General features: G+C 37.5%; 1 protein-coding gene across 8 annotated transcripts in view; it reads left to right on the top strand.

Annotated features, from left to right (window-relative positions):
- The window catches only part of RALGPS1 (Ral GEF with PH domain and SH3 binding motif 1), an 81138-nt gene extending 69626 nt beyond the window's left edge, over positions 1 to 11512 (top strand). For 5 of the 8 annotated variants that reach the window (XM_058853925.1, XM_058853924.1, XM_058853923.1 and 2 more), the window contains 9 exons: positions 2014 to 2140; positions 2698 to 2849; positions 4016 to 4067; positions 4340 to 4420; positions 5313 to 5418; positions 6487 to 6579; positions 6754 to 6859; positions 8254 to 8345; positions 8748 to 11510. In XM_058853925.1, coding sequence (XP_058709908.1) covers positions 2014 to 2140; positions 2698 to 2849; positions 4016 to 4067; positions 4340 to 4420; positions 5313 to 5418; positions 6487 to 6579; positions 6754 to 6859; positions 8254 to 8345; positions 8748 to 8777 — 839 coding nt within the window. In that variant the 3' untranslated portion in view covers positions 8778 to 11510. Of the gene's footprint in view, positions 1 to 2013; positions 2141 to 2697; positions 2850 to 4015; positions 4068 to 4339; positions 4421 to 5312; positions 5419 to 6486; positions 6580 to 6753; positions 6860 to 7509; positions 7650 to 8253; positions 8346 to 8747 lie in introns of those variants that run through there. The other 3 variants (XR_009279223.1, XM_058853928.1, XR_009279224.1) reach the window with 3 other exon arrangements.
- Positions 11513 to 13352: the final 1840 nt, after the last annotated feature.

Raw genomic sequence — 13352 nt, 5'->3', positions numbered from 1 at the left:
GATGTGTATCTCTAGGTGAACCTCTAGATGAAATAATGACTTAAAGTTCATTTTTTAAAACTGCACGTGGCCATTAGGTATAAGACCTTCTCTGAAGCTGCATATGCCAGTGACTGATGCTATGACTGTTGTGTTTCACAAATTCAGTTGTGTGATGGTAGCAAAGACAGGCAGGCAAAAATGCTGTCCTGATGGTTTATATGAATGAGGCAGAAAACAGGCTTAAAAACTGTTTTGTCTTTGTTCTACTAAATTGATGGTCTGATGAATAATACTACTGAAGGTTCCTCTAACAAATTTGTCCCTCCTTCCTCTCTGTATTGCTAAAAGGAGATTTGTCTTTTTGCTTGTCTTGGGGCTCCATTATTAATTAAGCAGCATAATGAACTGTTTGCTGCAATGTGCAGAACACTCTGTGGATTAAATATTTCCCCTTACTGCTAGAGAAAACACTTTGCAATTTTTCCTAGTTACAATCCAGTTCATGGTCACATTCCAGAGTCTGGGCTATGGGAAAATAAAAATACAAGTAATTTGGAATTAATTTTTGTATTTCATACAACTTGTTATAAGTCTATATTGCAAAGTGAGTATGGGCAAGAAAGCATCTTGCATTTATTTGTATCTTTTTTTTGCCTCTTACTGGGACAAACTCATTACTGGTTCTCCTATTTCTTCCTGTATCTTATGAATCCTCCTCAGTTCAAGGCAGAGGAAGTTGATATCAGGGTAGAGAGAGTAGCCTATATTACAAATAGAAGCAGAATGTCTCAAGTAGGGAGAGATCCATAAGGATCATTGAGTCCAGCTTCCTGCTCCTTGCAGGGCCACATAAAACTGAATTATATCACTAAGATATGCCTAGTACTCTGACAGGCTTGGTGCCATGACCACTTTCCTGGGAAGTCTTGTCTCTCAGAACCATTTCTGTAAGAAGTTCATGTTCACATCCTGTTGTCAAACTGTGCCGTGGAATGTTGGTGTATTGGATTGGTTTTGAGGTTTTTTTTTCTCTTTCAGTTTATTACTTATTTCATGACAGACACTTTTGTAAAGACTCTGATGATGATTGTACATGGCTTTTCACGTCACAAAATTTCTTCTTGCGTCAACTTCTTAATGGGTGGGTTTTGGTTAGAGTCCAGAAGCTGGCTAAGCTGAGGTTTCTGGAGCCTCCAAGAAATGATTTTTGTAATGTAGAGGGAAGTCTGTTCTCCTGCTACCTGGACTGTCCCAAGGGGAAAGATGTGGGTCAGATGGCGACTTTCATTACCACTGTTCCCACTTTCATCACAAGCACCAATGCCACAACTAAATGTTTAAAAGTGAAATCTCAGCTGTTTGCTGTGAAGCCAAGAAGAGCCTGGCATTTACCGAGGATGATGATAGTCCGTGTTTTCCACTGTATTGCAAATGTCACTGTATTTCCATTGTATTGCAAAACCAGTTTGTCTATGTTTTCTGTGAGGCCTCATAAAACCTGTAAATTGAGAGGAGGAATGATTGCAATGAGACATCTCTAGAGCTCCTAGATGTTTGAGTCTGGCCATTAGGAATATGAAAAGCCCTTGATTTTTCTTACATGCTCAAGCTGTGAGTCAGTATGAGCAGATTGTTTACAGTTTATTCACAACATGAAGGTGTGAACAAAATTCAAAACACCTGTGAATGTTCCTGTTCACACCTGAAGTACAAACTGACTTTATGGCTCTGCATATTTACACTTTGGCATAGTCAGCTGTTATAAGGATGCCAAGAGTTTTTTTAGTGCATTATTAAAAGTATGAGCAAAACTATTTTAAAAATTACTCCAGGGAGTTCAAGATAATGGAGATGGATTAATAACAAAAATGGATGGTGTAGCCCTAACCCTAATGTGCAAGAAACAGTGCTTCAGAAATGGTGCCTTTTGGTTATCTGTAAAAATTAATTTTAATCAGTTCCTAAACACACCAGCCAATTAAATTTCTGGGATTCGCATCAGTTCAGTGTTAAATAATCTCTGTCTTTTAGGTCCATCTGAGCTGTCAGCAATTATGAAATTCAGCAGGAGACCCACATGTCCTGATGCCTCGGTAGCAGCAAGTCTACCTACGCCTCCCGTCCCAAGGCACCGGAAGAGTCACAGCCTGGGAAACAAGTGTGTAATCCCAGCTATCTCATGCTTAGGCAGTTACATGTGTCATAAAATTTTAAGATAGCAGCAGAGAACATGCTAGCATTTGTCCTTTCCATTTCTTGTATTGCAAGAGCGTTTTAGGCTTTACTATGTATTCTCTAGGTTTTCTCTTGACACTTTGTTATTTTTGCTGACTCTATTCTCTGCTAGTGCCAGACACTGGCAATACTTGAAAATTCCTTATCCGCTTTGGTCTCTGGATTCCTGATGTGTCTCCTTTTTCTGGGTTTCTGCTTTTGCTGCCACCAAGGATGTTCAGGTTTTGTATGGACAGGAGTCAAAACATTTACAAGTTTCCAGCTGCAGAAATTTAATAATTGTTACTGACAAAGAGAAGTAAAATCTGAAACTCATTTTGGTAGTAAAGGAGCATATGTGAAGTAAGTGGTAGTGTATAATTGCCTTCTCCTTAATATCCTGCTGATGAGGCAGAGGCTGAGTGGAAATAGTGCGAGCCAAGGATTGCTGTTACATGACATAAGAGGGGTTTAACGTTTTTCTCGTCTTCCATGTTCCAGTATGATGTGTCAGTTGAGCGTCGTGGAGAGCAAAAGCGCCACCTTCCCGACAGAGCGGCCGCGGCACCTGCTGGATGACAGCGTCCTGGAGTGTCACAGCCCCACGCGCGGCCACCCGCCCGGCACGCGCCTCGCCAACGGGCTCTCCAGAGGTACCGTGAGCCCGTCCCACCGCGCTGCAGCCTCACACACGGCTGAAAGCAGAGAACTAGGAAGATCATTAGTTCCCATGCAAAGACTGATTATTTTAATGGATGAAAGTAGATAAGGACTGCTGCCTGGTTAATGTTACCTCAGCTTTCCTCAATTATCTACTGATGCTTTTGGTAAAAGTGGGATGAAAGAAGATTGGTTTTGTAGATGCTCCGTGTGTGACACAGTGTTCATCAGCTTTTACCGGGGGAAAAGTGGATATATATTTTAAAAGCTACCTTTACACAAAGAAAGCTTTAATTTTAACTATATGTTTTAGAAGATGGAAGAATTGTTTGGCAGTACTCTCTGAGACTTAGAAAGATAAAATGAACACGTTATATTATTATAATTAATTAAAAATTATTATAATATCAGAAAAGTGATCAAGAATCTGTGTTCTAAGCAAGAGAAAGTCACCTTTTAAGAGACTCGGGCTATTTCTAGAATAGAAAATTCACTGTGAAAGAAAGCACGTTACTTGACCAAGTTAGACACTGAGATGATCTTTGTATTTCTGAAAATATAGGCACAGCTCACTGTGTTAAAACTGAGCATTAGAAGATCAGTCCTGGGAAAATTAAAACTGAGCTAAATAGTTGTGCCAGAAAAGGAGGGACAAGTGGGTGGTGGGCTTGAAGGAGAAATAGGAACTTTAGTTATTAATATCATCATATATATATTTTATTAACTCCTAGCAGCAGCATATAGCTGACATATCCTCTACTAGAGGTGTGTTGGTGTCTTGAAAATAAACCATGACACCATACCTAATAACTTTAATCGATGGACATTATGGTAGAAATATTGTCTTGCAAAGGAGCTAGATTTTATGTACCTGAAGTGCCTAGCTTCTGAAGTAGAAGCATGATGAAAATTAAAGTAATGGTATGCAAACACAGCAGTAACATAAGTTAAGTGAGATACTGTAAATAGAGTGGCTCATGTAAGCCTCTTCCAACTACAGGTTTTACCATGAACTCTAAACACTTCTTTTTCAAAACATGATTTGAGTAAGCGGTGTCCAAGGTACTATATAAGAGTATTCTGGTGATCCACATACATTGGCTTTGTATTTTCCCATGGGTGGTTTTCTTACTCCTTCTCTGTACTACTCTCTTTCTAGATAGCAGTGAAAGCTCAGAATTTAGTGAGGAGCTGCCGTCAGGGCTTGAAAGGTGAGTTAGTCTTCATGTACACTCACTGAGCACTCTACAGACTTAGCTAAGAAATTCACAAATGATCCCTAACATAGGTAAGCCCTAAATCAATAGTTACTTTTATCAAATTATTGATTAGTTAGGAAAAAAATGGCAAACATTTTAAAATAAAGCACTGTAAAGGTATTGAACCTGAAAAGATTGGGAGCTATCTGTCATGTTTACCAAACCCTAACTGTTGAAGTCTCGAACTAGAATATCCCTCATCAGATATTTGCATTCACAAACAGGGGTCGTTTATATGCCACGCTGGGGCCTAACTGGAGGGTACCAATCCGGAATTCTCCTCGGAGTCGAAGCTGTGTATACAGGTACAGTTCAGGGTCTGCCTCTTTCATTGTATGATGCTAAACTTCAATTTAGGTCTTTATGCCTTCCTAGTGTAATGTATTTTGTGTCCAAATATCCTTGTATGACCATAACAATTTATGAAGTCTCCCCATCCTGCTTGTAAAAACTCCTATTAATGCTAAAGCAGGGTTTTGGCCCATTGACATGAAATTCAGTTTAGCTATTGATTTAACTAATGATGTCTGGTTTCCGTTTTGCAGAAAACTAGGCTTTACTTAGGGTTTCATGAAACCTTTACAGAAGCAGATTTCTCATGAAGGCCATCTTTGACTCATGTGAGTCAACAGTGCTAACTGCTTGTGTTTGGGTTCTATCAGTTGTATCTCTTTCTCAGTGTTGTATGTGGGAAGTTTTATGTTCATTCTGGAAAAGGAAAAACTATTGTAATCTCTGTACAATAAATAACTTATTTTTAATAATTATTTGATTTATTTTTATGTAGTTTTCCCAACTGTTTTCCAATTAGGCAAGGTATTTTCATTTAACGTAAAATAACATTTGTGGGAACTCTTACTGCCAAAACTGTAAGCCAAAAATTTCCAGAAATTCAGGTAATTTCTGTAATTTACCAGAATAAAAAAGAAAATTGCCTGTTTTCCCTTTGACTCTGGGTTTCAGTATTTATTCTGTTTTATTTCTTATGTCTATGCCCCCAGAACAGAACCTTCTTGAAAGATCCTGGTTCCTATTTGATAGCTAGGCTAGGGAAACACATATTCTAGAGTCACATGTTAGATGACACAATATACATAAAGCAGTGCAGGATAGATGTATTTGGAGCTAAATTATATTACTTACTTAATGTCCTTATTTTTCTGCTCAAATACATAGAGGAATGCTTTGTCTCTCCAGCCCAACAGGTGCATGCAGCTGCACAGCAGGTGGTTCCACAGGAGTCATTACCATGGAAGGGCCGTTAAGAAGAAAAACACTGCTCAAAGAAGGCAAGAAACCTACTGTAAGTGATTGTAATTATAATTATTCCTACAGTCCTAATTCATTAGTGGCTGTTTTAATTTTCAGGATTAGATTAAACCTGCAGCTTGATACCACACAAAACAATGATTTAATCAATTGTAATTTTCTGATCAAAGTTGTTATAACAAGGTTGTTACCTTTGTGTGTCATTTGTTGTACAGCCACTTTGCTTCTCCCTGCATTTGCAAGTCATGTTTCTAGCTGTGACAGCAGAGCAGGAGTGAAGCAACTGTGTAATTAGCAAGTAGTGTTGTGAGGGCAGAAATAAATCTTGAGACACTGCCTGATGACCCAGAGCACCCTGATACTTTCCAGCTAAACAACCCTGACAAAGGCAGATATTGCAGGATGGATAATGTCTGCATTACATTTCTGTGACAGGTTGTAGATTAATAACTTTTAACGAGTTTGTAAATTTGTAGATACTTGCAGTGACACTCATAAAAGACAGAAGAAGATCTTCAATACAGAATTTTCAAGGGAGGGTACAAATTCAACTGAACATATTTCTACAATATATTTTGGTGCTTCTATGGTGCTGCATTAAAATGGAAAGGCTGCAGGGCAGCCATCCGTAAGACCAAAGTCATGGCAATTCATTTTTAACCTGAATTCAGGGGTTTCACATAGTTCTAGTCCTATGCATTTGATAATTTATTTGTTTTCTGTAGAGTTGATTGATGTATTTCACATGCAACCCAGTTCAGTTCAGAGCTAGAAGATGTGAAGAATTGCACAGTTATCAACTCAGTAATTTCTTTTTTTTCATCAAGAGTCTAAGATCTGTACAGCAGAAGGCAGAACACTATTCTTCTCTAAACAATCAGTACTGATACTTTTATGAGATACCCAACTAAGAAGGACTGTATTCTCAGGCATCCATCAAGATTTAGGTAGCTAGGCTGATTTACACAAGGAGACACTCTTTATCTTCATTCCTTGTTTCTGAAATTAACTTCGGTAGCACTTGGACTTGCCTGTGAATAGATTTTTGAAATGTCAGAGATATGCAGCATTTTTCCTATTTTTTTTTTCCTTTTCCATTCAGCTCTCCTCTTGGACTAGATACTGGGTCATGCTTTCAGGATCAACTCTTCTGTACTTTGGAGCAAAAGCTTTAAGAGGCACTGAAAGAAAACATGTAAGCTTTAAATTTATTTTAAAACCAAATATTGAATACTCATAAGTAGATCTGGAAAGGCATCCAAACTGTATTTTTTGTTTCAGGGTAAGCCATATTTCTGCACAACTTCTGCAGTAAAAAGTTATTCTCTGCTACAGTCTCAGCTATCACTGACTTGTGTGTCTTTTCCAGTATAAATCTACACCTGGGAAAAAAGTCTCCATTGTGGGCTGGATGGTGGCACTGCCTGATGACCCAGAGCATCCTGATATTTTCCAGCTAAATAATCCTGACAAAGGTTTGTATTGAAAGATAATGTCTGCATTACATTTCTGTAACTGGAAGTAGATTAATATCTATTAATGAGCTTGTAGATAACGGAACTTGCAGTGGCACTCATAAGAAGAGGGAGATCTTCAATACAGAATTTTCAAGGGACGGTACAAATTAAATGGAATGTATTTCTACAATATGCTTTGGTGCTTCTTTGATGCCTACGGGGAGATTCCTTTCTTTTGACAGTTACTGTAAGTTTTGCAGAAATTCCTCAGCCAATATGAGATTGCAGCATGTCCATGTGTCTCCAGACATTGTTCTCCAAGTCTCTGAATAGTTTCCTTAAAATCAGTGTCCAATCTTGACTTACACTGAGGCCAATTAAAATATCAAACCATTTACCAAAGTCTGCTAAGCAATTATTACTTTTTAATAATTAACAATAATTAATTTTGCAGTGCCATAACTCTTTTCCCTTGATTAAACTTCAAAAACTTCAAAAAATAAAAAAACTCCTGGAGTTATTTTGCACTTTGAGTGGTTACTTACAGGTTCTTGAGGCTTTCTTCAGTTTCCATGTTTTCAGCTTAGGTGCTGGATATGGAGTCCCATATACTGTGTGAAGTGCATCATCTGGGTGTTAACTAAAATGCACAAAATATTTGATTGCAGGAAACAATTTGCAGTAGGACATTGAAGAAAACTAAGTTTACAAATATGAAAAACTTTATCAGAAGCCTTGATGAGAAGAAAGCCAGGATTAAATTAGATCTGACCTGCGGCGTATGAATGATGCACAGTCTCCAGTTGTGGTATAACCAGAAACATTTATTAAAAGTGTATATAGCTTTTATAATATTTTCACTATCAGATTAGAATATCATGTGCCTGGATAGCCAATAACTGTTCATGCGTCTGCTAACCAATAATATAAGGGATCACATTCCTAATATTCACATCAGTCTTTTTTTCTTTAAATCAAGTGCTTGTATAACAATTCTTTTCTGCAAACTACTGAGGTTCTGATGCCTGTTACAGTTTAGAAACTTTATTACATCTCTCCTGCCTTGATGAATAGTCCTTGTTCTTCGTAACCAAATGGTCTTTGTTCTCTTATTAGTAAGTGTTCTTTGTTTTCTTGCCCCACACCGACCTACATGGTATTTTCTGTGGCTGTAATTTGGCCTTTCTGCCTATGAGGCTACATATGTTCTCATACTTGTTTCACCCAAGAATTGCTGGGCAACATGCCTCACATGGGCTCTGTTATACTAGCAGCATTATGTTTGAGCATTTGAGGTGCAAATTAATTTAAGAGTTTACTTCAGGACTTTGGCTTTTGCACAGAAATCAAAATCCTTTGAAACTATATGTCTGTCTGCAAATTCAGAGTCGTTTATTTTCTTATTTTTGTAGGCAATGTTTACAAGTTTCAGACTGGTTCAAGGTTTCATGCAATATTATGGCATAAACATTTGGATGATGCGTGCAAAAGCAACAAGCCTCAGGTAAGATTATGAAAAATATTTCTACCCGCTTTTTCCTATTTTCCAGAAAATCCTTACTAGAAAAGGTACCTCTTTCAATCTGTGTGTATACACATTCCTGTGGGGAAAGACATAATTCTTCATTCTGTACACTGACCCATTTTTTCAATAAGAGAAAGAAAGATTATTTAAAATTAGAGAATTCAAATCAAATCAGGTTTTGTTCCAGTGTGGCTATTAGTTTGGTTACCTTAAGAGCATATAACCTCTAATCTCAGTTGCTTCAAGCAAGATAACCTCATCTCTTCTTTAGAAGGGACTGTCTTATGGAAAATTAAATCAACCATACTAGGAGGGACTCGATGATCTTAGAGATCTTTCCCAAATGTAATAATTCTATGAGTAATTTACAATTTCTTCCAGGTACCTGCTAATCTAATGTCATTCGAATAATTTCCTCTCCTACCTGGTGTGACTTCAAGTGCCAAACTGAAGAAACAAATTGTTATTCTCTAAGGAGGAAGAGGAGAATGGTTTTCCTGACATGAGCGAGCCACAGATATTTCAGCACTTTCCTATGTAACTTGAAAGTGATTCTGACACAGCTTTTAAAAGCAGAAATTGAATGTTGTCCCTAGGACCAGATAAAGTCTCATGCACTGAGTGAAAGCAGGCAAGTTAGATGGACAGAAGATAAATCCTGACTCCTGCAGGATTGTAGAGCCCTCACCTATTTGTGGTCAGAGACTGCATGAACTGATATTTGACCACAAACTGAGCATCATATCTTCTGCCTATTCTTTTTTAAATGGTTCTTTTTATTGTTAAGCTGCTTTGTGTGACTGAAAAATATTTGGCCCATGTTGGGTTTCAATTCTTTCTAATGCACAGAATGATTGACAGTGTTAACTTGCTGCAAAGTGTCAGTTAGAATAGAAAATTGTGGAACAACATTTTTATAATGTAAGTGCACTGAGTTGCTTAGAAATGTGGCTGCCTCAAATTTTCTATCAAATCTCTGGACAATTCTGCTGTTCATATTTGAGCTATTTGGAAAAAATGTATTTTGGCATAGGACAGTTGGTCTTTTTTTTTCATTCAGTTATTTTGCTCAGGAATACCCTGGTAATGGATTTAAGGCTGTTTAAATTTATGTTGTGCTGAAATTTGTCTTTCATTCTTTTACCAGTGGCGTAGTTGCTTATAAATTTGGTGTTTCAGTTCAGTCTGAACATTGTTCATTTCAAATCCCTCAGCACAAGGAAGCAGGTAATCAGGTGTTATATATGACATGGTCCTGGCTCCATATCATTGTTTCTGTTCTGTCCTTCTGTGGATGACTTGGCTCCACTCAATTCCAGTAAATGCTGCAACTTCAGGACATAAGTACTGGTGGATTGTACTGCTATTATAAAATCATGGTGGCAGTGAAAGACTATCTAACAGTGGAGCACGTACAAAGAAGTCTCCACATCAATATCCAGAAAACAAATGAACAAACAAAAGAAGTATTTCTGGGCCTTCCCCTCTGAAGGAACTCTCTATGGTGTGTTCCTGCTGTGCCCTGGCACTCCTACAGTCAGAATCCTTTTCTGTTCATACGTAAAATTCATCACTTTTTCTGTTTGAAACTCTTTTGCCATATAGCATCATTATTCAGACTTCTTCAATCACCAGAAAACCTCTTCTGACTTTCCTAAGATTGCATAGAGGAGAAATTAACAAGTGAGCCTCTAGCTTACAAACCAGGAACACAGTAGAAGTTAGTTTAAGTGAACAGAATCTCTACTAGAACAAGCTAGCATTAGCAGTATGTATTCTGTGGATTTCCATGTTTTTCTACATTTTTATTTTGAAACTTCTCTAACAATAAGGAGAAAAAAATACCTGTGTTGTTAAATGTAGGTCAAAAGTAAATTTTTTGTTCTTTTGAGAGTTCATGTTACAATCCTGAAAGCATAATACATACCAGCTTTTCAAGAAAACCAGTTCCTGATGACAACTGTATTTAGATCCTGGGACATGGGAAAGTCTATGTAAAGTTGACAAAGTTTATTTGATAACCGAGGAACTGTGTGAAAAGAGTGGTAATGCAAAATGTATATTTGTATAGTTCTTTTTTTTTTTTTTCTAATTTAAGACAACTTTGAACTAGGAAAAACATGGTTATGTGCAAGGGCAGAGCATCTAACACCATTAGAGATGGTGTAGAAGCTTTTGAATGTGTTAACATCCTGTCACCACTAAATGATTTCAGACTGTCAGACTATGATCTAGTCCAAATTATTCTGCACCTGTGGATTTTTGTGATTAGTCATCAATGAGATTAAAGACCTTTTTAGTATAGCACAGTTGTGAAATTGCTGCCCGGTACTGAGAAATTCAGATTGATGGCACTGAAAGAATACAAGTAAAACATCTAAAAACAATTTTAAATTAGTCTTTAAGTATTAAAGAGTTTGTAGCTGCTGATTAGAGGTGTTATGATGTCATTCTAGTACTTCTATGGTTAACTGAAAGCTACTATTGAAATACAATATGTTGCCTATCACTACTGATTATTATAGCATTTTCACAAAAAAATATCACAAACCATACAAGTTTTCCTCCATCAAAGAGAACAACTTCAATAGTTTTGTAAAAGTAAACATTATGTCATAATAACTATTTTCAGAATTGTGGCAATACAATAACTGTGGGTAATATTATTAGTTTATTAAATGTGCAATCTTGATGTAATTCAGTGCCAAAATGCATGTTTTTTCCAAATAGCACTAAAATGAGGCAAAGAAACTAGTTTTCAAACTGAGACTGACTTGTCACATTATAATGTTAATCAATTTCAACATTTTGGTTTGTTTTGTGTGGAAACTGTTGCACTATTTTTGGCTGTGTTTTCCAGCAGTCCACTGCATGCCATTTGTGTAAAGGATTCTTTCTATAATTCTTGTGAACTGTCTCACCTGTAAGAACTCTGGCATTGGAATCTAGGATTTTGGCAAAGTATTTTGTTACCTCAGTCTTGTATCAAGTTGCTGCATTTTTCAGTTTGTTACATTGATAATAATGATTGTTTTGCTAATTAAATACTTTAATGTAAAAACAGTTTGTTTACTACAACAGTAATAGCATTTGGTTGTAAGTTTAAAAATGTGCAGGGTATGTATGCTGTTGACAATAAAATATTCTGAAAAAGAATAGTAGAGATACAGAAGGAATGTTTTAGCTCAAAGGCAGCATGTATATTTCATTTGTGAATGAATGGTAATATAATTGAACAGACTTTATAGAGCATACTGTCTAGTCATTTAGTAGTATAAATACAACAGAATCAACATTTTTAGGATAAAATTGTAAAAGCCTCCAAATCTGCAGCTTTTTCTAGTGAGATGTGGTAAGTCCAAAGAAGTAGAGCAAAGTTTACATTTCTTTGCCCTTGAAATTTAACTCAGCAGGTTTGCAGATGACACCATACTGAGTGGTGCAGTTCCCACACCTGAAGACTGGGCCTGGACAAGCTTGATGGGGCTGACATAATTCTAATGAACAGATAAGAACAACTCTGCTGAGAAGGACTTGGGGGTGCTGGTATATGAGAGGCTGGACATGTCCTGGCCATGTGTGCTGGCAGCTCAGAGGCCAGCCATGTCCTGGGCTGCATCAAAAGCAGCAGGGGCAGCAGGTGGCAGAGGTGATTCTGCCCTTCCACTCAGCTCTTGTGAGACCTCACGTGGAGTGCTTCATCCAGCTCTCAAGTCCTTGGTATAGGAGAGACATGAACCTGTTGCAGTGGGTCCAGAGAAGGGCCACAAAAAAAATCAGCTGAAGCATCTCAGCTATGAAGAAAGGCTGAAACAGATAGAATTGTTTCCCCTGGAGAAGAAAATGTGCCAATGAGGCGTTATTGCCACCTTTCAGTACTTGAAGGGAACTTACAAGAAAGACGGGGACAGATTTTTTAGTAGGGCCTGCAGTGATAGGGGAAGGGACAATAGTTTAAAATTAAAAGAAGGTTGATTCAGGCTAGATACATGAAAGAAATCTTTTGCAGTGAGGGTAATGAAACACTGGGTTGGCCAGAGCCGTGGTGAATGCTCCATCCCTGGAAGTGTTCAAGGTCAGGTAGGACAGGCCTCTGAGCAACCTGGTTGAAGATGCCCCTGCTTATGGCAGGGGAGGTGGACTATATGATCCAACTAAACCATTCTATGACTTTATTTGCTATGCAAAGTAAGTAAAGTCCAGATTATCACTGGCAATGAAGGTCCTTTAATTTCTGCAGAAACATCAGTTCATGAACAGTTGTCTGAGAGAAAAATGATGTGAAGATGATAGCAAAGCAAGCTAATATAAAAACGTTACTTCTGCAGCTGAACAGGAAAGCATATATCCTTTTCCTGAAGTTGACTCCTTTTCCTGTTATTCCCAAGAAACAGGAAGAGTGTTTAAATACTTTCTTATTACTTAGCAGTCTTGGGAGTAAGTCAGATCTATACAATTTTCCCTCAGGATTATGTCCAGTGTTTCATTGTAAGTATTTTATAAAGAAAGCATCTGTAAGTGTCTCTCATATCTATCAAATGGTTATTTTCACTAATAGCATCAGTTAAAATGGGAAAATTGACTGGAATTCTTCTCCTTTCCATAGGTAGCAAGATAGAAAATAAACAAATTGAGCATGTTAGGAAGGAAAATTAACAGTCACAATATCCCAGGTTGACACTGTTATGGAATCAAATTGCAGGGGGGAGAGAGGACTACCTTCTGCATTGCTGTATTTCATTATGAGGTAACGTGCTTTTGTCATACAATACCCAAAGAACTGAAGAGTCCGTTAAATGCTCATTATGTCCAAGCATCTTGTCTTGTAACTTGGGAGAGAAAAAAACTAAATGAAATATTAAGTAACTTTGTTCCTACTCTGTTTGCAAGGCTGTGCTAGGTGTGCAAAGGAGGGCACTAGCACACAGTGTTAGTTTTTCTTCAGGAATAATTCATGGTTAATTGTGATCCATTACTCTGAAGATC

Source organism: Poecile atricapillus, chromosome 20 (genome assembly GCF_030490865.1).
Source record: "Poecile atricapillus isolate bPoeAtr1 chromosome 20, bPoeAtr1.hap1, whole genome shotgun sequence".
In the NCBI taxonomy this organism is placed as follows: Eukaryota; Metazoa; Chordata; class Aves; order Passeriformes; family Paridae; genus Poecile; species Poecile atricapillus.
Note: the sequence above shows the minus strand (reverse complement) of the source record. Positions and strands in the feature narration are given on the sequence as shown.